At 37.8% G+C, this 23,037-nt stretch overlaps 11 protein-coding genes across 11 annotated transcripts; 6 read left to right on the forward strand and 5 right to left on the reverse strand.

Annotated features, from left to right (window-relative positions):
* Nucleotides 1–1,101: 1,101 nt before the first annotated feature.
* On the reverse strand, nt 1,102–2,019 carry LDS1 (Lds1p; the record flags this gene model as incomplete). Its single annotated transcript, XM_455424.1, has 1 exon — nt 1,102–2,019. The coding sequence occupies one exon, from the start codon at nt 2,017–2,019 to the stop codon at nt 1,102–1,104; it is 918 nt and encodes a 305-aa protein (XP_455424.1).
* Nucleotides 2,020–3,658: 1,639 nt separating this feature from the next.
* PSK2 (serine/threonine protein kinase PSK2) lies at nt 3,659–7,348 on the forward strand (the record flags this gene model as incomplete). Its single annotated transcript, XM_455425.1, has 1 exon — nt 3,659–7,348. One exon carries the CDS (start codon nt 3,659–3,661, stop codon nt 7,346–7,348), a length of 3,690 nt encoding a protein of 1,229 aa, XP_455425.1.
* A 268-nt stretch (nt 7,349–7,616) lies between these two features.
* KLLA0_F07645g (uncharacterized protein) lies at nt 7,617–9,176 on the reverse strand (the record flags this gene model as incomplete). The annotated part of the gene is made up of 1 exon (XM_455426.1): nt 7,617–9,176. The coding sequence occupies one exon, from the start codon at nt 9,174–9,176 to the stop codon at nt 7,617–7,619; it is 1,560 nt and encodes a 519-aa protein (XP_455426.1).
* A 477-nt stretch (nt 9,177–9,653) lies between these two features.
* Nucleotides 9,654–10,727, forward strand: PEX15 (Pex15p; the record flags this gene model as incomplete). The annotated part of the gene is made up of 1 exon (XM_455427.1): nt 9,654–10,727. The coding sequence occupies one exon, from the start codon at nt 9,654–9,656 to the stop codon at nt 10,725–10,727; it is 1,074 nt and encodes a 357-aa protein (XP_455427.1).
* Nucleotides 10,728–11,244: 517 nt separating this feature from the next.
* On the forward strand, nt 11,245–13,077 carry TPD3 (protein phosphatase 2A structural subunit TPD3; the record flags this gene model as incomplete). The annotated part of the gene is made up of 1 exon (XM_455428.1): nt 11,245–13,077. One exon carries the CDS (start codon nt 11,245–11,247, stop codon nt 13,075–13,077), a length of 1,833 nt encoding a protein of 610 aa, XP_455428.1.
* A 164-nt stretch (nt 13,078–13,241) lies between these two features.
* On the reverse strand, nt 13,242–14,417 carry KLLA0_F07711g (endonuclease III domain-containing protein; the record flags this gene model as incomplete). Its single annotated transcript, XM_455429.1, has 1 exon — nt 13,242–14,417. One exon carries the CDS (start codon nt 14,415–14,417, stop codon nt 13,242–13,244), a length of 1,176 nt encoding a protein of 391 aa, XP_455429.1.
* A 312-nt stretch (nt 14,418–14,729) lies between these two features.
* NGL1 (RNA exonuclease) lies at nt 14,730–15,845 on the forward strand (the record flags this gene model as incomplete). Its single annotated transcript, XM_455430.1, has 1 exon — nt 14,730–15,845. One exon carries the CDS (start codon nt 14,730–14,732, stop codon nt 15,843–15,845), a length of 1,116 nt encoding a protein of 371 aa, XP_455430.1.
* A 441-nt stretch (nt 15,846–16,286) lies between these two features.
* KLLA0_F07755g (uncharacterized protein) lies at nt 16,287–16,910 on the forward strand (the record flags this gene model as incomplete). Its single annotated transcript, XM_455431.1, has 1 exon — nt 16,287–16,910. The coding sequence occupies one exon, from the start codon at nt 16,287–16,289 to the stop codon at nt 16,908–16,910; it is 624 nt and encodes a 207-aa protein (XP_455431.1).
* Nucleotides 16,911–17,165: 255 nt separating this feature from the next.
* On the reverse strand, nt 17,166–17,948 carry SYN8 (syntaxin; the record flags this gene model as incomplete). Its single annotated transcript, XM_455432.1, has 1 exon — nt 17,166–17,948. One exon carries the CDS (start codon nt 17,946–17,948, stop codon nt 17,166–17,168), a length of 783 nt encoding a protein of 260 aa, XP_455432.1.
* Nucleotides 17,949–18,301: 353 nt separating this feature from the next.
* NOP12 (rRNA-processing protein NOP12) lies at nt 18,302–19,690 on the reverse strand (the record flags this gene model as incomplete). Its single annotated transcript, XM_455433.2, has 1 exon — nt 18,302–19,690. One exon carries the CDS (start codon nt 19,688–19,690, stop codon nt 18,302–18,304), a length of 1,389 nt encoding a protein of 462 aa, XP_455433.2.
* Nucleotides 19,691–20,466: 776 nt separating this feature from the next.
* On the forward strand, nt 20,467–22,287 carry DEP1 (Rpd3L histone deacetylase complex subunit DEP1; the record flags this gene model as incomplete). Its single annotated transcript, XM_455434.1, has 1 exon — nt 20,467–22,287. One exon carries the CDS (start codon nt 20,467–20,469, stop codon nt 22,285–22,287), a length of 1,821 nt encoding a protein of 606 aa, XP_455434.1.
* Between the last annotated feature and the right edge of the window lie 750 nt (nt 22,288–23,037).

Raw genomic sequence — 23,037 nt, forward strand, 5'->3', positions numbered from 1 at the left:
CTTGTCTACCTCTCTGTAGTAAAGAAATGTAAAACGATATCTGTTCTTTTATTTCTTAGCGTTTTTTTAATTTTGGAATTTATTTTTTTTTTTTTTAAATTTCCCAAAATTTCGGTAGACCACTTTATCTTTCTCTCTCCAATGGTTATATTATAAAACTGGAAAACACAGCCGAGTGATGAAACGTTTTACTCTAGACAATAATCCCTGGCTACTTCTTATCAAAGCAGTATATCAACGACTTTTGTTGTAGATTTGACCCTTTCTGTCTTTCTTTCTTTCTGTCTTTCTTTCTTTCTGTCTTGCTCCCCCAAAGACTAAAACTATTTACTTTATTTCTCAAAGTGTGTATTGATTTTCCGTCTTATTTTTCTTGATTGTAAAACTGGAAACTCCAAATACAGTTATAACTCCAGGCAGAACTATTGAAATGACGAACCAAAAACAAAAACAAAATTTCACAATCCTATCTAAATCGTCCCGACCTGTGATTAAGCTTCCCTTCTAACTCTCTGTATGTGATTTATTCGCTCAATTTTGATCCAGTTAAAAGTAATAAAAAGCGTCTTGTTATATTGTTTTGTATACCCCGTTTTTTATCCTTCGGCTTCCACACTTCGTCGATCCTAGCCTAGCTCTGTATCCCCGAGTTCTAGTTCCCTGCAGTTCTTCCAACTCTTGACCAGCGGCTGAACAGAAGTGTATCCCAAGAATATACAAAGAGATACCGGCAAAGTATCACGCTGCACAAAGGGTTAGAAGATTAAAAAGGCTTTCAGTTTAGTTTTATTTCAATTTTTTTTCTCAAGTTTCCTTGAAATTAATGCTCACCTGTTTGTCCTGGTGTGTCAGTTCCAAACCCCAGCCACTGCTGCGACAATTTCTGCAAGAAAAGTGGACATCGGAAGTGGGCAGGAAATTTAAAAAAAAAAAAAAAAAAAGAGTGTTAGGAAATCGAATCAGGAAATAGATATTGATTGAATTTGGAAAGGATTTCTTTCGTTGATCCATAGTTCCGATTAAGAAAACTGTGGAGGCTTAACTTATATCATAGGTGTAGATCTATAGCTAAAGTTGGAGATAGGAGAATTATATATGTATCTAGTTCAATAGTGTAGGCAGATCTTGTGCCCACTGGCAGATGGCTATGGCATGAGCAGAGTATGCAAGTGCTGATACGATGGGCCATGATTCCAACTGTCCAGCGACAAGTCCGAATGCGATATATTGGCCCATCATCTTGTAAAATCTTGTTTCTCTTTGTAAGTTATCCACTTTCAGGTATCTTAGGTATGGTGCCCAATATAGTCTTGTTATGAAGGGTGAAATTAGGGTATGGAAGATGAAGGGTCCCAAGATAGGAATCGATGAGATCAGTAATAAGCCACATAGAACCACGAATCCAGCGAAGTATTCTGTCAATTTCCAGGGTAAATGGTTGAAGAAGAAATATGTAGATGCTAACGGGTAATAATACTTGATTGGCTGGTCATTACCTGCATCTATGATGTTCACATCCATGCTTCTGATTGCCATCCCCTGGTACATGGTGAACGAGTTCATCTGTGACATACGGATCGTCATCATTGTCAACATATTTGTATGGAGGAACATGTGGATCCATGCAACGATCAATCCGATGGGGCCCAAGAAAACGGAAAGTGGAGTGTACACCGGTAGAATTGTCAGTAGATATACAAAGGTGACTAGCGCATACAATAGTAAATAAACTACCATTATGGGAACGCTGGATTTCCAATACTCTGGAGTGCTGAGTAATTCCCAGTATGAGACAAGCGGATAAAGGTATATTCCTGGTGTGGAAAGTCCAGGCACGAGACTCGCTACCGCATCTTTGAAACGACGTTTCAAGATTTTGATCTTGGTTTTCGCAAAACGTACTGTATAATCCTGGACCCCAAGTTCTTCTGGCGGTTCTAATAGAGTATGCCTTTGGTCTCCGTATTTGTATACAAGACCTCCAAATGCGCAACAGATCAACGTGCCAGCAAATGACATTTTTCTTCTTCGTTATTGTTTTTGCTGGGTCAAAAGTATGCTATTACTACAAGAACTTATAGTTTATAACAAGTGGTCAGTTCAGAGAATTACGATGTATACGGACTTATATAGGGTGATGTGGTTCTTTTAATCCTGTTAATTTCTGGCCTCTTTTGTGTCAAAATAAGTTTGTATATGCAATATAATCACGCTGTTGTTCATTATTTAAATATCGCGGGGGCCGCGTCAGTGTCACAAAAAAAAAAAGTGAAATGAAATATTCTGTAGTACAAAATGAGGGGCAAGAGCGAAGTGGAAGCTAGCATCGGTTTCCGAAACAGAGACCAATTCCAACTATGTAGTGCACGTTTCCGTCCCATATACAAAAAAACACGAGTCCCTCCTTCTTTGAAGCTGCTTTTCTACTTCGCGTGGCTTGCGTCTTCTCAGACGGAAATCCCCGACAGCGCCATGCCCCATCCCTACGAGAAGGAAAAACTTCCCTTTTACTACCCTGACTCGATTAGTGTTTTTGTTTTTCCCTCCCGTATGTTTTCTTCGGAGAATTTTTGAAACTCGGGAAGAACAATCCGCACAATGTTACTGCCCAATCCAGTAATGAATTCCATACTGCTGTTACCCGCGCATGAAATGACGAATTGGCAGATTGACTGGGTTTCACTGCACGAAGTGCAAATGATCACGTGCTGAGTTTATTTCTTTTCCATTCTCTGTCTTGGATTTGAGGCATTGATATAGCGTGAGTTGGAAATTGGTTTTGATTTAATAGGTATTAGCTATTGTAGGGTTTATACTACTGACAGTTAGGTTTCTGGACCCAGTACCGTCCCCTATTTTTTACTCAACAATTGACCATTGGTTTAAATGGCTCAGACTTTAATTGAAAACTATAATATACATATCTATAGCTCGTCTGTTCAGTAGAGGAAACGAGTGGTTCCTACATGTGAAACGGGGATATCTAGGAAACTGGCATCCCAGAAATAAATCAAACAGTCCAATTTCTATCTCGTAAATAATCCTCAAGAAAACCGGGACGTCTGACTTCCCGTTGCAAGCCACAAGTTACGTTTCTTAATGGACTCTTTTTCTTCTTCGATTTTTCATTCAGCCCATCTCACTATTGTACTGCTGTTTCTGCCTTATTTTTCTTTTTACACTATAGAGAGTATATATGCTTTTTCTGATATTTCATATCATTTTGGATCTTCAACCAGAAACGTTCGACGGATTTTGATAACTTGAACCCATTTTTACCAGTCGCTACCTTCTAACTGTTACTTTTATCAAATACAGATAATAGTACTCATTTCATAGGTCTGTAAAAGCGTTAGAACAGGTCTATATATTGGTTATTCGGTTACCTTTTCATCTTTTTTTCTGACCGTGTGTTTCCTCGTTTCGTTGTATTTTCACTGATTTAATTTACCGAGCCAAAACTTTTCTACTTCTAAAACGAATTTCAACAACGGAGAAATTAAATGTGAACTCCTGAACTTCGAAATAGAAACCGAACTTTGACGCTTGGAACAAAAGATTTTAAATCTGGATAGTATATCTACTGTAAGGTAATTGATTCACAAGTGCGCTAGCTTTATCTACCCATATTTTGTCTGTTTTTTTTTGCACCTTTGTTATGCCGTTTATTGGTGCTTCTACCGATTCGCGTAGTGGGTTTCATACACTGATGGAAAAACATTCGAGAGCCTCAACACCAGTGTCTTCCACTTCAAGTTTTAAACGTGCCGCCACTGGCACTTCAACGGCAGAGTTATCTTCTGCAGATGATGATACACAGAGTTTAGCATCATTTTCGAGGCTTCCGACTACCAGTGACATTATTGAACAGCCAGAACCAATTAACCAATTGAGGAAATCATCGACGATATCAACTATATCTTCCATATCGTCATCGTCTAACGGTTCTATTTTCACAGATTCTGATATTAGAGAACTCCTGAGGTTCCCAAATTCTTCAACACATGCATATTCGTACAACCCATTATCACCTTACTCGTTGTCGGTACGGCTAACGATATTGAAACGGTCCATTGAAATTATGATCAATAATCCTTCACTTTTGAGCGATTCTGATGAGCCTCATACTTTTGTTAATATCGACGAAGCTAAGAAACTAATTCCTCAGAAATCTCAACTACAGACACCGGTACCACCCAAAGTACTGCGAAATGCTTCATCAGCTGCATTATCGGCCTTTTTCACCAACAAGAATCAAGACTTGTCTCCTGTAAAAACTTTGGTTAGTTTGAACTCCAAAAATTCAGCATCGTCAAATCAGCTCGATAACCAACAACAAAAAGGCCTTCCGACATCTGTTAATATAATACGATCAAGCTCAAATCCTTTGGCAACAACTTGGGAGATCGGCAGTGGACAAACAAGCGAAAATACTAGTGCATCTTCATCCAGGAGAAATTCCCTCGTTTCTAATCTTCAATCATCGTTAAATGATCATCTAACGAACAAAGCACCTCCTTACTATGGCGACACTGCAACTGTCGATTATGAAGAGAAGAAAAAATCTGATCTTGAAGCATTGCTAGATTTACTCAATAAAGCTTTGCAAAATAATACGGATGATGCTGCATCAAGTCTTCACGAGATGTCACTATTCAACATTAATAAACTTGCCATACCGTCACCACCTAACAATGGAAATGGAAGCGGTAAATATGTTGATAATGGAGCAACAACAAAATATGACATCAATTACGACGCACATGATACTGCGATTAAGAAACAATTATTGGAGAGTTTGGCTCAACCGTTCCATGAAATTTATAACACAAGGGAAGCTTTGATGGACGAAAAAGATCTTGAATTTAAAGTGGAAGAATATTCAAGAGATCCGAATTCGTTAATAACCGGTAATAGAATTCTTCACACATTCACGTCCCAAAAGAATTCGTCCCCAAAGGCAATATTTACTTGTTCTCAGCAGCACCCTTGGAAGTTTAGAGCAGCAAATGACCTTGCATGTTTGATATTTGGTATATCAATGAATGCAATGCGTGCTCTAACATTATTAGATTTGATTCATAGTGATAGCAGAAACTTTGTTCTCAACAAAATCATGACTACGGAAGGTCAAGAGCAGGTATTTACAGGAGAAATTGTTGGGATTAAGCAACCGGGACATGCTTCCTCTGGTCTAATTTGGTCATCAATCTGGGCTAAACGTAAAAATGGTTTAATCGTATGTGTATTCGAGAAAGTTCCCTGTGATTACATGGATGTTCTCCTAAACTTAGAAGACTATAGCATCGAGAACGTTGTGGGTGGAGAAGGTTTGCAGTATGATACAAAGAATTTCTCTATGAAAGAGCCTCAGGAAGTTGATGGCACAGGAAAAAAGTCAGTAAAGTTCGAACATCAACTTCCTGACGTTGAGTCGATTAGTAAATCTCTATGGCAGGTTGTAAAGGACGTTACTTCAGGTAAGTTAATGGGACCGGACGATGATTTACTACCAATGCCATTGAGAGTTGCAAATACTATAAACGATATCAGGTACTATACATTGAATTACTTGGAATATAATATTCCATGTGCAGTTTCATGTTCTATATTAGATACCGAATTAAAGCTTAAGATACACAGCTTGCCTTATCAAACGGGTGTCTTCATTTTGAACTTGCACACATATGAGATGGTCTCCTTTAACAAATCGATATCTAAAAACATGTTTGGTCTTCATTACGCGGAATTGGTGGGGAAGAGCATTGAAGAAGTTATCCCATCATTCCCTTCGATGATTGCTTATATTAAGCGAAACTACCCACAGTGGGATATTGCTTTGCCTACAAACAAGGGTTTAGTGTTAACGGAGCACTTTTTCAGGAAAATTGATTGTGAGATGCGAGGAAAAGGAGAGGAATTCTATCACTCTATTGGCTTGAATGCTCTACACAGAGATGGATCTTTCATAAAGGTTGATGTACAATTGCGCGTTATCAGTTGGAATTACATGGTGTTATGGATAACTTACTCAAGAGATCTTTTCGGGAAAAACTATTCTTCAAATCCATCTCAATTGAAGATTCTCAACGAAAACAATATCAATGTTGTCACAAGTGCCAGTTCGGAAGGTTCTTCAAAAACCAACAGTGAGAAGATTTCAGTGACTGATTTCAAGCAAATGCATGATGATTTGGAAAAGATGAATCTGAGTCTAGAAGGAAGTACTGTCGGCTCGCATCTGGAGAAAAATCCAATGGAAGAAAAGAAGGAGGAAAACAAAGAAGTTGAAGAAACAGAAGAAGTTCCGGACGATGATCTGGAATTGAAAGCAAAACTAGAAGTTGCTAAAAGGTTTCATCAGGACAAGTCACAGTTTGTTAAAGATGACAATTTCAAATTAGACAAGGAACTTATTGTTAATATCACATCAGCTTCTCCACCTGCACAAGATGACCAGTACAATATGGATTCTACAGCTTCTGACAGTTCAATTCAAACATCCAACACTTCGAAATCCTACGTGATCGGATCTCAGAAACATACCAAAAAGTTTTCTGACTTCCTTGTTTTACAGAAGATGGGAGAAGGCGCCTACGGTAAGGTTGATTTATGCATGCACAAAAAGGATAAGTACATTGTTGTCATCAAACGTATCTACAAAGAAAGAATTCTTGTTGATACCTGGGTTAGAGATCGAACGTTGGGAACTATACCATCGGAGATCCAGATTATGGTTACCCTTAATCGGAAACCTCATGAAAATATACTGAGGATCTTGGATTTCTTTGAAGACGATGATTACTATTACCTTGAGACAGAAATGCATGGAGAAACAGGGTCGATTGATTTGTTTGATTTAATAGAACTTAAAACGAATATGACTGAATTTGAAGCGAAACTTTTGTTCAAGCAAGTCGCTTCTGGTATCAAACACCTGCACGATAATGGAATAGTCCATAGAGATATAAAAGATGAGAACGTAATCGTGGACAACAAGGGGTTTGTTAAGCTAATTGATTTTGGATCAGCTGCTTATGTCAAAAGTGGTCCATTCGACGTTTTCGTCGGAACCATTGATTATGCTGCACCGGAAGTATTGGGAGGAGAGCCATATGAAGGTAAACCTCAAGATATATGGGCAATTGGTGTATTATTGTATACCATAATTTACAAAGAAAATCCATTTTACAATATAGATGAAATTTTAGACGGTGACTTGAGAATTCAATCTACACACGAAGTTAGTGCCGAATGCGTTGCTTTAATAAGAAAAATACTTAACCGGTCCGTCTCAAAAAGACCGACCATTGACGACATCATGGAAGATTCGTGGCTTCAATTATAAACTTTGCATTTTTAGTTATTATGTATGCTTATATACTTTCCAAAATTCACTTGAAAACATGCACTTCCAGTATTAGTTTGGCATACCTTAACATTTACCCTATACCTGTTTCACTTTTCAACGATCTGATACATTATAATGTTTGTCAATATTTTTAACAAATCTCTTTATATTCGAAGTTTGAAGTGCTTAATTTTCGTTTTGGTTACGAATGTCATTCACTATTTAAGAATATAAAAAATGTCCAGTTTGCAAAGTAATATACAACTCATCTGACGGTGTAATCATCAACTTCATTATTATGTGTTGCTGAGCTGTACCTAGAATAACTTTTTCTCACTACAAGTAACCAATATAATGCCCCTACACCCATAATTGATATTCCTGTCACTGGGAATACCCAATATGAATAACCATCATTTTCTACACTGCCATTAGGAGGAACAAACGGAATGACAGCTAGGAAAAGGTTGGATATAATGAATATAACCGTGACTAGGTACCAACTTGACCATGGCGTATAAATATCGTTCCAACCACCATCATTTGTCCAGTGGATATATATTAACCCGATTCCAATGATTAAATTAAACCAACCGCTTGGATATGCATAAAGATCGATGATTAACTGGTAGATATTGCCGTTTGGTGGCAGAAGTAGTACGACAATGGTAATGAAGCAGTGTAAAAACAAAGCATAGTTTAACTTACTGAACAGATGCGTCAAAGGGAATATACCTTCTTTTGCAAGTTCTTGATTTACTCTAGCATTTGAGAAACTAACTGCCATGACATTACCATAGTTGGAGAGAATAATGCAAAACGGTAAGACACGGGACACTATCTGCATTGCCAACGATTTAGAGTACCTTTCAAAAATTCTTTCGAAGAAGACTCCACTGATTAATATGCCCGTATCAGAAATTTCAGCTTTGGGTATCACAACGTAATATGAAAAGACAATTGCGATGTATAAAAATGTAGTTAAACCAACAGATACTGGTGCTGCAATCATAAGGGTCCTGCGCGGGTCTTCTAATTCTTCCAAGACGTAATTCGCGTTCTCCCAACCTTTGAACGAATAAATGACCTGCAATAAAGCGACTGAAATGGAATACCAATCGAGAGGTTGGGAGCCATTGCTGAAACTGTTGTGAAAGTTATCCCAATGTGGCTCAATAAGATTTGGAGCAATTATAGCTATTGATCCCAAAAATACGATGACTCCAAGTATTAGAACTTTTACCAACCCTAGATATAGAATCACTCTTTTCGCTCCGGTAGGAAAAAAGATATGCCATAAGGTACAGCTTATTATAACCAAAGAACCGATATATCTGGATGCTTTATCAATGACTGTTTCAGACAGGCTTGAATTGAATCCTAGGACATATATGATGTATTTACCAAAGGCATACGAGTTTCCAGAACTAAAACCCAACAACACGATTGTGAAAGCATAAATGCACTCAATTAGATGTTTGGGTTTCGGTAGAGTCCTGCTCAAATAGTTCTTTTCACCCCCAGACTTGGGTATTTTTAATCCGAACTCTAAATATACGCTCAAGCCGGCGAACGTAAATATGCCTCCAAGTACCCACAGAATTAAAGATATACCAATCGATTGCTGTGAGAGTGTAAATATTAAAGCTGGTGTACTGAAAATGCCGGTTCCTATAATTCTGTTAACAATCAATGAAATAGTGTGAAAGGTGTTAAGTTTATGCTCATGGGGATTAATAATGTAATCTTCACTAATGAGAAATAGGTCTTGGATCGGTTCATCTGTGCTTGCTATCTCTCGACGATCTTCGTTCGGAGATGACATTGTAGCCCCTTATTGCCAAGATGATATCTAATACTATAAGGGGAACCTCTAAAAACATCCAAGACACGTAAGGTTACGTGTCAAAGGCCCATTATCAGGTTCATCTTAACTCATTTATTGATCAAGGTTCATAATGCAGCTTCTATAATCTTCTTCCATTTCATGAAGTCAAACAATATCACGTGCTAAAATCACATATGCCAATAATTAAGGAAGGCTATCCCAGAGACACCATAAGATACCAGAATATATTCAAATTAGTCTGCAACAGGTGGTGACGAACCTGCGGCGTTATGCAATCGTAACTCTATTGAATTTATGTCAGTTCATAGTTTTTCTATTCCAAGGGCATAACCATCAGCATAAATTATTTTGATAGAAATAGCTTTACCTGAACCTTCTTGAGCCAAGTAAAGGCAAGAGTGAAGATAAGGGGTTCACAGATAATGAGAGGTTAGTGTCCAATAACCGGATAGAATGATGAGCCAGAAAAGTTTTCAAGTGGTCGACACGACGAGGTTGGAACAGCTTCTTGATGATGATCGGTTCAGGTTGAATTTACAACCTGTTGATATAGAGAAAGAGCATGCGCAAGAATGCTTAGATCTCTATGTAAAAGGTGACCTTAAGGAATGTCTCGAACTGATGTATGAATATGGGCTGTTGAACAGCAACAAGATGCAAACGTCCTTAAAATCATGGCAATTAATGATGGACTGCGTGAGTCAAATGAATAATGTTGGGGTAATCGGAACGAGTCTAGATAAGCGATTGAAGGAATGGTTCACCAATGAGGAATTACTTCTAAGACTAATCAAGATGAAGCCGTTGAGTGATCAATTGATTATCACGTACCAATTCTTCTATTCTTCCTTGAAATTTTGGAAGAGAAACGTTAAACAAAACTATGAACACATCGATGAATTATCCATTTCATGCAAGGAACTACTCTTACAAACTTCAAGAAGATGCCAAACAGTAACTGAGATTCAAAACCTAAGTCAAATACTAGATTTCTTGATATTTGACGTTCAAATAGAAACGTTACAAAAGAAGGCCAGCATCACGATGTACACTCGATTTTGTCAGCTAGACGACAAATTGCAGAGCAAGCTCAAGGCGAACAAGGTGAAGCACGCTCAATCCGTGGATATAGACACCTATTTCCGCGAAAAACTACAACCTAAACCAAAGCCGAAGCCAAAATCAAAGAGTAGATCGCTGAAGCCAAAAAATCAAGTCCAGATCGGTGCAGCAACTACATCAACGTCGACAACAGCCGTAATAGCACCTGCATCTACGCAAAGGATGAATTTGTCCTATATACGACGCTTGACAACCTATCTACCTAGATGGTTACCTGTCTGGGCTCAATCGGTACAATGGTCACCGCAATTACTGGCATCGCTTATTATCTTCGCAATATCAATGGTACTACCCCTTGCAAGAAGATCAAAAACGTTCAATATCATATGGATGCACAGCAAAGATAAAGCATCCACCATAGTAAGACTTTTCATCCATGCAGTGAACACTTTAGCATCGCTATGAGATGCCTACGCACATATTCATGTATCTATATATTTATCCAAAGTTACCCTACACAACGAACATCTTCATTACCCTACCGAGACCATCAATCACGTGACTTTGGGTTCTCTCCCCCCTTCTTGTCCCCTTCCTCCCTCATAACGTCAGTGGAAGGAAGGAAAACTTGATGAAACTGAGATTTGGATTGTTTGGTGAGAAATCGATGAAAGTCGAAATTTGAAAATAATTAAAAATATACATTTGGGTTTATCAAGAACAAAACATTAGGGTTATACTATCTTTGTATGTTTTCACAATTGGAGAGGACACAAGAGGGCAGAGAAAAAGGTTTGGGCTTCGATTTTACCAGAAGATCAGGAATTTAGACAGTGTACTTATATTTAGAGGAACGAGAACGGTGTGGTAAGCCAAATATCTAACAAATTTCTTTCTCAGTTTCAAGAATAAATTTAATTTCCGCAATTATTACCCAACTTTAGACAGGCTCGGGGAACTTTTTAGCAGTGTAAGAAATAACATGGGCGATAATAGCGACAGTAAAGTGAATCTCTATCCATTAGCTTTGCTAATGGATGAATTGAAGCACGATGATATTTCTAATAGGGTTGAAGCAATGAAAAAACTGGACACCATTGCTTTAGCCTTGGGCGTTCAAAGGACGCGTGATGAATTGATTCCATTTCTAACCGAAGTGGCTCAGGATGATGAAGATGAAGTGTTTGCAGTCTTGGCTGAACAATTAGGTAATTTTGTGCCGTTTGTTGGAGGTAGAAAATATGCCACTCTGCTATTGCCTGCTTTGGAGATTCTTGCATCAACCGAAGAGACGTTGGTGAGAGAAAAAGCAGTTGATTCATTAAATATGGTAGCCGAACAGTTGACTGAGGAACAATTGCTGCATGATTTTGTGCCTTTGATTGAAAATCTTGCCACCAATGAATGGTTTTCTTCCAAAGTATCAGCTTGTGGGTTGTTCAAAGCAGTTTTCGTTAGAATTCAGGATGATAAGTTTAGAAAAGATTTGTTATCGTTGTTCTTGCAATTGATACAGGATGATACTCCAATGGTTAGAAGAGCTGCGGGCAGAAACTTACCTACCCTTGTTGACCAATTGACTGAGCATCCAGAATTGTCAACAGATGACGAATGGGACTATATCTCTAGTATGTTCCAAAGATTGGTCAATGATTCTCAGGATTCGGTGAAATTTTTGGCTGTTGATGTCTTGATCTCAATCTTGAAATTTTTCAATAAGAAAAAGGACTTCACACATACGAAGGATCTATTACAATCTTCCATTCAATTAATCGGGGACGAAGCATGGAGAGTTAGGTACATGGCTGCTGATAGATTCGAGGAACTTGCTTCTCAGTTCGTTTCGAATCCACAATATGTCAGCGAATTGTTAGAACCATTCTTAGCTTTGTGTCAAGATAACGAAAGTGATGTCAGGAAAGCCATCGCAAAACAAATTCCTGGCTACGCAAAATTGCTTAATGACCCATCTGTTATCTTAAATAGAATTATACCTGCTGCTCAGAATCTAAGCATCGATGAAACAGAATGTGTAAGGGCTTCTTTGGCTTTGGAGATTACAAACTTGGCGCCTTTGCTACCAAAGCAAGACTCAATGGATAGTTTAGTTCCAATACTTCTACATATGTTGAAAGATGAATTCCCAGATGTCCGTTTGAATATCATTGCCAAATTGAAAATCGTCAATGAATCTGTCGGAATCGAATTTCTATCTGAGAATTTGCTACCCGCCATTACAGAGCTTGCTAAGGACCCCAATTGGAGAGTAAGATTGGCCATTATTGAATATATTCCTCTTCTCGCAGAACAGTTGGGGATGGAATTCTTTGATTCTAAACTAAGTGATTTGTGTCTATCGTGGTTGTGGGACGGTGTTTACTCTATCAGAAGTGCTGCTATCACAAATCTAAGTAAACTAACTGAAATCTTTGGTTCAGATTGGGCACAAGAAGAAATCATTTCTCGTTTACTAAAGTCGGACACTCAACTGTTAGAAAACTTCAACTATAGAATCACTCTACTATTTGCATTAACTGGGTTGGTCCCCGTTGTCTCCACAGACGTTGTTGTCGAAAAGATTCTACCATTCGTAAATCACTTATCCACAGATAACGTTCCAAACATTAGATTTAACGTTGCAAAGTTCTACGCTGTCATCGTAGAAGCGTTAACGAAAAATACTAATAAGAATCACATTGAACTAATCAATAATACCATTATTCCAACACTAGAAAAACTATGTCAAGATCCTGATGTCGACGTAAGGTTTTTCTCTGCACAGAGTTTAGAAAAATGTAAATCCTTCTTGTCCTAAGCGTAGCAGAATATTATAGGGCAACATCTATATAAACATGAATAATTATCACATTTATCTACACTTTACTATGGCATGTTTTAAGTGGCGGCATAGTACTAGAATTAGTACTAGAATTAGTACTGGATTTGTTACGCGCGATATCTAATTATGTACTCAATAAATCAGTTATCCTCGGTTTTCACTTCAGTATTCGATTCCGTAGAGGTAGTTTCCGCACTTCTATCCACATCATCAATCTCATTCTGCGAGAGTTCAGCTGCTCTCTCTTTTCTAAGGTAATTTATCCATTCCGTGTAATCACCCCTGTTGCTGTTCTTCACCGTATCTTCAAGCTCCAAACCGACTAGTTTCAGTAATTTTTTGTCAACCCCTGGGCAAATATCGTTCACAAGACATAATTCACACCTTTTGCTCCTTGGCATGCAGAGTACCTGTCCAAAGCCCACCAATACTGGATTTATTTCATACCACAAAGATCTCGGTAGCCATGACTCTAACTGTTTTCTAGTATGTTCAGGTGTCTTACAGACTTTAGGATCAACCCACTTCCACATCTTTGCAAGCCTATCAACATGAACATCAACCCCAATACCATCGATCTTGGCCCACGATTTTTGTAAAGCTAAATATCCCATTTTCGGTCCTACTCCCGGTAATGACATGAAGCCTTCTATTGTGGTGGGTACATCACCGTCAAATTGATCTCGGAGCATGACAGCAGCCTTTTTAATGTAGGAAGCTTTCCTTGTGTGGAACCCAACGCTGTAAATTTCTTTGTCTAGAATTTTCTCCTCAATCTTGAGTAACGAGCCCAAGGTGATACCTTCCGGATCACCTAACTCCTCCATACAATATTCCATTATATTATGCATAGCCTTGGCATTTACCTCATCTTTGGTCTGTGAAGATAACATCAAAGAAACTAAAAGTTGTAATCTGTAGTTCTTAGGTTGCATATTTGACTTTGATATTCCAAATACACCGTTTATGGTAATTGGCAGCATTGCACATCCAACATTGTCTACTGGAGTCTTTATCATCGATCTCATAAACCTTACTTTCGAGTATATCGACACAAAATTCGAAGGCATATTAGGGTTGTCCTCGATCTGAAGCTTTCTATTAAGGGAGATGTCATCATTAGTGAATTTTTGCACATATTTAAAGTACTCATCTGTACCCATAGTTTTTATTGCCTCGATTTCGGGATCCGTTTTAATGTCATGGTTACCTTCCACCTTAACTACCACTTGGTCTTCAGGTTCCTTCTTGAAATATTTCGACACAGTTTCTAATTCCACTTCAACATTAACTCTTGGTCTCTTAGCCCTTGTCATTATTGCTCCTCTGCTTAGTCCTGATAATAATAGGATCAACGTGAGTTGCTTTGTTCTTTACCCTTATGTGCCATGTCTCATTAATCATCTCATCGCATCTCGTTTCTTGAAATCTAAAATCGGGCCAGTATAAGAACCAGAAAAATTACTGAAAAGACGAATCAGTTATATTTTAAGGAAAAGGATACCGGACAAGTAAGAACTTTGTAAATCGTATTACAGCATGCCAAGGGTTTTATCAGTTTCAAATTGAAAGTCATCATATTTTTAAGTATTATAATCTGGACATTGGGATACCTTGGAGAATCTGCAATGTTTGGACGGAAACTTTTACCAGTATTGAAGAAGCTTCCTGGTAAGACAAAAATTAAGACCCCTTCGTCATCAATCCAAGGACCATTCAATGACAGATTTACTATGTTGACATACAATATGCTATCCCCGTATTACATGTGGCCACAGGTGTATACATATGTGAAGGATGAATATAAGGATTGGGATTATCGACATAGGCTGCTGGAACATGAGCTATTTTACAAGTACAAGTCAGATATTATTTGTTTGCAGGAATTGACTACAAACGATTACAATGAGTTTTGGAAGAAACAAATGATGAATAGAATGAACTACGGGTCCAACTTCACCGCAAAGACACCTCCCAAATATTGGACGAAGCCTTTGGAATGTATGGATGGGGTAGGAATTTTTTACAATTTGGATAAGTTCGAGTACCTGTTTTCCAGCAGTTTATATCTCAATGATCTTGTTGGAACGTTTGATCAACAGGAGTTACACTACTTAACCCATCATAATATTACACTCACAAATGGTGCGGGTGATGTTATTGGCGAAGATAGTTTATATAATGTGGCTAAGGCAAGAAACCAAGTGTGTCTTTTCGTAATGTTACGGCATAGGGAAAGTAAATCGATAATCGTGGTAATTAATACACACTTATATTGGAAATACGATGAAGTCAAATTAGTACAATGTTTGATCATTATGCGGAAACTTCAACGGATAATTAAAGGTCTTTTAATGGGGATTGAAGGAGTTACTTACTCGAATGTCAAGATTTTGTTTAGCGGAGATTTCAATTCGTCACGAGATTCTCTTGTCATCAAGTTTTTAAACGGAAAAATAATCAAGCATGGAGACATTAACCTGCAAAATCCAATGAGAGCTTATTTGAGCCATTCCATCTACGACGATATCCCTGAAGACGCTTACGTCCACACATGTTATTCAGGCAAACTTAAGGGCATTTTCGACTATATATGGTTCCATCCAGGAGATTTTGAAGTGGAAAAAGTACTCAGCGGCCAAGAAGTATCAAAAGAACTAACCCATCTAAATGATTTCGGTCTCCCTAATAAATATCATCCGAGTGATCATATTCCTGTTTTAACGGAACTAAGAATACTATGATTTTTTTGTCACTAAAACACAGATAGGATCCTTGAAACTGAAAGAGTCAATAAAAAGCGGTGATGATCACCAAATAAGGAAAAAATTACAACTAGATCACTGATCCTTAATCCTTATCATGCGGTGACACATTATCCTTTCTCTTTCAAATGCATGCTTTCCTTCTTGTTCTTCCTCATCCCTCACGCAGTAGATATGCCTTTTTTTCGCGGTTAAAAAAAGTTTTACAGAATGAAAAATTAATGAAAATGTAATCAAGATGAGGTTTTAATGTCTGTGCAACAAGTTTGGAGAGGAGTGACTAAACACCTAAGCTGTAGCCTGTTGATTCGAGTTATCAAGTTAATATAATACCTAAAAGGTTTTTGGATACTTTCAGTTTATTTTGCATATAGCGATCCTAAAGAAACTGATTACTAGGTGTTCTACGTAAGGGAAACAATGAATCATATTTTGTTACAAACCTTGAACAAGGATGTTTCGACACCACAGATACAGCAGCAACAACTCAAGCCTCTGCAACAACAGGCAGGCACTAGTAACCGGGTAGGATCTGGTGTGGCTTTCCTCATGGGTGACCCAGTGGTCAGAGATGCTAGGATGAGGCTAGACATCAAGAAGTCATTTTGTGATGACCATATGTTCTACCCTGAAAGCAAGTTTGGCTGGTCAACAGTGGCAAGCAACACCAATGCGAGCGCATACATTCCTGTAGGGGTGCGTTCTTATGGTTTATCAACATACAATCAAAGAGTTTCTCAGCATACGAACTTGGGCGGCGGTGTAGATATTAGTGACACAAATTCGAACGGATTGGCAGGACCGGTTCCTCACAACACCCGTCATGTGTATACGGGGCAGAACTTCAATAGCATGGAACAGCACAAGCAACAACAGCAAGTTAACCCTTATCTGCTGTCCAATAACGTCCAGCAGTCCTTTAACATCAACGATAACCAACAAAGCTATTACGGTAGAAGTATGAAAAATGGCAGTAGCAATAGCAGCAACAATTATAATACCAATAGTCTTGGAGGATCGCATACCATCAATAACAAATGGTAATATTCCGGTTTATTTTCCTTTTATTCAGAATAATATTATTAGCATTCAGATTCTCTACGTTGTTCGTTTCTTATTAATCACTATAAAGTTTTCCACTTAGTTGCTCGAAATGATATTAATTGTTGTGGAAAAGGGTTTTCATTGTTTCTGGTTATTTGAGCTTCAGTTCTAAGAATAGTATTTAATAGCATGTATCCTATTCATTCTAAAACACCATTTTAATTTAATATTTGTTCTCCAATACCATTCCGTATATCAAATTATAACTAAAAGGAATAGTATTATAGAAAGAATCACAATTAGGAAGCAAGGGCCTTTCTCACGAGCTGTTGCTTCGTAAGCATTAAGTCTTCTCCCAGCCCTTTGTAAATGACTTTCACTTCGATCTACTTGGCGCTCAATATCCGTTAAGAGATGTTCATTTTGCTGTTCTACCTCATCGTTAATCTCGATAGATATTCCTTGTGTCCTATTAATAGAACTTGACAGGTTTTCTAGATGGCTCTCTTGTTCCATCAATTGCTGCTGTTGTTGAATGAAAATATCCTGATTTGAAACTTGTGGAGAAATATTGTATTTTGGAGTTCCTGTCTCTTGATTTCCAAATAATTCCTTTCTCTTGACCTCCAATAAATCATCTACAACTGTAGATGAAGACTCATCATCTTTATATGGTTTAAACTTCTGTTCGGGTTCTTTATGCTCTTCAACTAATCCGTCTTTAAACCGTACCTTCTTTGTTTCTCTCAGATTAGGCTTTCTTTTGAATCTATAGAGTTCCTTGTCAATGACTGTTTCTGGCAAGCCTTCAATGATATCATTATAAGTTTTAATCTGATGATTAAATCTATCATCTTCAGAAAAGGGTACATCATCTTCATAATCTTTGAGCAAATCAAGTGTATGGTTTATATGTTTCTTAAGTTTTATGTTATCATTTTTAGATGGTTGCATGTGAAGGACATCCATTAACCTGTCTCTCTCATCCACAATCTCTATTAATTTATCGATTTCATATTCGACCTTCAAACCATTCATTTTTTTATATCTATCGTCCCTCTTTCTCTGTAGATAATACGCCTAACATTAAGCTTCGCATAGGTGTTGGCTGCGTTAGGTTACGAAATGCCACTTATTTTTAACACGAGCTGTCTCTTATGCCAACGAATCACATTTAAGGTTCTCCGGTATATAGCATAAAATATCGAATAGTCAAAGAATTAATAGGACAAAAGAGATTACCCGGAACAATAATTGACAGTAATTCCCCAGTTGAAGCACCAAGACCAATTGCAAGCCAAATCGGAGATACAACAAGTGTCTGTCTTATTGAAAAGTTGGATTATTTATCCATATGTACACTATACTATAATTGTTAAGGTTGTGCTCCATTATTGAGCATTTTGTTTCTTAAAAGCTATCGAACGCTTAGTAACTCTTCCTGTCTTTGATCTGTTCTTTGTTCTTTTTAGTACAGGGGTGGTTTCTCCCTTTGAAGCTCTTAAACCCTCAATTGTCAACTCTTCACCTAGCTTAGCCCTATCAGCCTTACCTAACACCTTCTTAGCTCTTCCCAGTTTTGTCCTTTGTTGGTCGTTTAATTTATTATTTTGTAGGGAAGATTGGTTTCCTTGGGCCTTTCTCATATTCTTGCATCTAGAAATTCTTAGCTTTCTGGCCTTCTTACCTTCATGGATCTTCTTTTCATGTAGTAGTAACGCTTTACTCACTGATTGGAAGTCCTTAAATTGAACGTATGCGAAACCTTTACCCATGTTCGTCTTTGAATCACGAATAATACGAACATATTCAATGTCACCACAAGGTTCAAAGTGCTTCCAGAGACTTTCTTCCACTTCTTCAAAATCCAAATTACCCACGAAGACTGATCTTCTCTTATCATGTGGGGAGGGGTGTGTAACCGAATCCACTCTCAAATGATGGTCGTTGAACACTTTACCGTTCAGATATTGGCACATAATCTTGACCGGATTGGAGCTCCCATATACGGCATATGCGTTGATCGAATCTCTAGATTTGTGAAGCTTTTGATGAACAAATGCAACTTTTCTTGGCAATGCTTCTTCGAATGCAATGGATCTGAATCTGATACTTTCCACATTAAACTTAACATCTTTTGTCTTACTTTCTTCTTCTTCTTCGTCTTCTTCTCCGTCATCGTGGTCATCATTCTCGCTACGGGGATCCTTGGAGAGAAGTTTCTTAAATTCTTTGTAAACTTTCTTTGATGTGATAACCTCATTTGGTACATTCCCAATAAAAATTGTTCTCTCAGCCTTGGCTAGTTCCTTTTCTTTCAAATTGATAACTTTAGCAGATTCAGATTCCGTGCCGGTAATCGAAGACTTATCGACTGCAGTTGCTTCATCTTCATTATCACTATCGGAAGAGTCGTCCTTAGGTTCATCCTTAGGTTCATCTTTAGATTTAGAATCACCTAATACCTTAGAATAATATTGAACTTCCAAATTATCATTCTCTTCATCATTCTTCTTGGTCTTCTTCTTTTTCTTCTTCGGCTGTTCTTCCTGTTCTTCCTGTTCTTTCTCTACTCCTTCGGAGACAGTAGAAGCACTTTCCTGGACATTCTCTTCTTCTTGTTCATCCTTATCCTGTTCAGGCTCAGTTAGCACAGTCCTAGCTTTCGACTTTACTTTACGCTCATCGACATGATTAGGTTTGGAGAATAACGCTGCAATCGATGATGTACCTGCCGCGTCTGATTTGGAATTTCCAAATAAATTGTTCAATGCGGACATCCCGTAATATAATTTTGGTTTGTTATGTTTGAAAGACCCTGGTTCACCAACACAAACGTTATTCCTCTGCACTAAACCTGCTGGTGGCTGTCCAAGTCTCTTCGATGCGATGAGCTTTATCCATTTGTCTGTTGAATTATCGAAAGTGAAAAACCTGCACTTCCTAGAAAAGCCAGCAGAAATCATGAATTTACCACCAAAAAGAAATGCGGAAGAAAAGCGTACGCTCTATGGACAAATCGAATGTATCGTAGTCACGTGATTAACACCGTGGAATGTACTATATGGCCGGGTAACATCATGTTCCTTTTCCTTAAAAAACGTACAAACTGTAAATAGTGCTGAAATGCCGAAATATAAGTTAAGAATAAAAATACAGTCTGATTTTAGCATGAACATATAGTTATGGCCAGTCAGCAATCAATACATAGATCTCATCCAAACGTGATTTAAAATATTGTGTACTACTAAGAATAGAGAGAGATAACTGTTTTGCTAGTAAAAATAAGAATTACGCGAAGTAAGGTATATTTGCAGCCCTTTGTTTTAGTGTGTCAGGTATCAACTTTCAATCTATTCAAGCAGCAATTCTTAACTTATACTGCGCATATTAAACGGTTTGCTGGTTAAATTTTGTGTGTTTCTGCATTGGAGTATAAGCTAAGTGTTTTTTCTTTGCCATCAGCCGATTGGAGTAATACAAAGGTTGTATTGGTTATATGCGTTGGGATTTCTTTCTTTTTGAATTCAAACGGTACTATCTTTGAATCATTCAAATGGAGCCAGAGAGAAACAAAAATAACAGTGTAGAGGCTGCGAGTGAGATTGACGATCATAATACCAGATCTGCCCCCACTACGAAACTTACCAAAGAAGTTTTAGAGAAGATTGCTTCGGATTCTGATTCTGTTAATTTTAACGCAAATAGTTATTCAAGGAAATCGAAATCAGGGAGTCCCTCAAAGGTTGGTACATTAGAATACGACGATAACAGTACCAGTGGATTATCTAAGGTCACTTCTCCAGAACATCCAAACTCAGTCTCTCTATCGGACATATACATCTCATCAGACGCTGAGACCGAAAAGATGGATTTAGAAGAGGACGAATCACGTGTCAAACTATCGGAAATGGCATCCAATTCGATTGAAAGTAACGGTAATGACAAAAGTAAACAAAATGATGATAATCTTTCGAAGACTGTAAAACAAGAGTACATCAATAATGGTGTCGGTAGTTATATTCAAGAATCTGCCCCTAAACTTGCTACTCCTTCAAAAGATGAGGGACCAATCGTTCAGCAAGATAAACCAGCCGAAACAGAACCTGAACCAGTACCGTATGAAGATGACGCTGTTGCTGATACAGATCATACAACAGAGCCAAATAAACTTGCACTAAGCCAAAACCAGGACGAAGTATCTGTACCTGCCGAAGGAGGCAGTCAAGAAGAAACAATTGCAAACGATGAACAAGAACAGCATGCTCCGGTAGTAGAGGAGCAGGCGAATGATAACGAGATCAAATCGCAAGAAGAATCAGAAGTGTCTTTAAAGCATAACCGTGAAGAAGAGCAACAGTCCCTAGAGAACGGCTCGGAGCATGTCAAGTCTGAACAGGTGTTCAAGAAACCGAAATTACCTACTGAGTCAAAATCAGGTCACTATGAAGACGAGCATGAAACGCATGAAAACGGAGATCATGATGTTGATATCGACGCGGATGCAGAAGCTGAGGATGATGGTACTCTAGAAAGTGAGGTTGAGGACAATAATGAGGATGAAGAGGAAGAATTAGAACCCGAAATGGACGCAGTAGAAGAAGATAATGATGAGAAACAACAGACAGATACACCTGGCGTCGATTCTACCGATAATGGACTATCGCCCATGGAGAAGGAAAGGATAAGACAAGACGCTTTGGCAGAACTAACAAATATTGAAGTCGAATTTGCTCAATTGCGACAGAGTCTATATGAAAACAAGCTGAGCAAATTACAGAATGAGCTACAGATGTGTCTAGATGGATCACATCCTCAACTACAGACTTATTATCAGAAGATTGCTTCGATACGGGACTTTAAGCTAAAGAGAATGTACCAAAGGCAAAAGTATGAGCTGGAGTGCATAGATACCGAAACTAGGGCGACAAGAACGTTTATTCATCAAGATTTCTACAGAAAGGTCTCAGATTTGAAACATAAGTTATTAGGAAACACAACCCAGAAGTGGTATGACATCAATAAAGAGAGACGTGAAATGGACGTTGTTGTACCTGAAGTAAATTATCACGTTCCAATAAAAATTTCAAATAAATCTTTGAGTTGTATAACCGGATACGCAGCTCCTGCCAATCTGAGACGTCCAGGCGACTTGTTATCAGAAGATTTATTATGTGAAAATATCAATTTCAGATATCATAACAACCCTGTCGATAAGTTAGAAGTCATTGTAGACAGAATGAGGTTTAATAATGAATTGAGCGACTTAGATGGTATAAGGAAATTCTATGGAGGATTCCCAGGTGCTCCTGAACTTGGTGGTTTAAAAGATTCTGAAATTCATGAGGATCTTGCAGGAATACAGCATCAACAATAGGTCATATAATTTTTCACTAGGTGCTCCAAAAACCAGAAAACACGCTCTTATCAATAGTCAATAAAATGTCATCTTGATGAATCATCATTTAATTATCGTTTTGTTATGATGTGTAATCTTTACAAGTATAATATATGCATGACTGTGTATATGTATAGCACTTTTAACATTTCCACGATATGAAAGTGTATTCGAATTGACATCTGTGAATTCGAGAAACCTTGATATTTTAAAATATACAAAGATGTATGTTATATATGGAATAGAAGATATACTTCCTACTAATTAAACATTTGTTGGACGTTGGTAGAGATAAAAGCGTAAATAATAAAAAGATGAGAAAGAAACCCCAAAAATAGTAGTCCTTGTGAAGTGAGGAAAGGTTGTGATGAATTGGTCAGATTCCAATGTGAAGCGAAATATCTTTATTTTATTAAGACACCAGGATAGAAATAAAACTTATAATAAACCGTATCCAACCCGATGATATTTTTCTATAAGAAACAAAGGGATCGATATCATGATTTGATGTCCAAATTAAAAGGGCATTTGAGGATGACAACTGGATCAATTTTTAAGTTTTCTGGAATAATTCTGCGTATATCATTGATATAATCGCAGATTTAAAATTCGGTACCACATGATAATACGAGGGAATCTGGATACTATATCAATGCCCAAAACTTCTTAAGTGTCCGAACTTCAAAAAAAAAACAGAGAAGCGTATTTTGTCAAGGGGAAATTTTTTCT

This window comes from Kluyveromyces lactis (genome assembly GCF_000002515.2).
Source record: "Kluyveromyces lactis strain NRRL Y-1140 chromosome F complete sequence".
NCBI lineage: Eukaryota > Fungi > Ascomycota > Saccharomycetes > Saccharomycetales > Saccharomycetaceae > Kluyveromyces > Kluyveromyces lactis.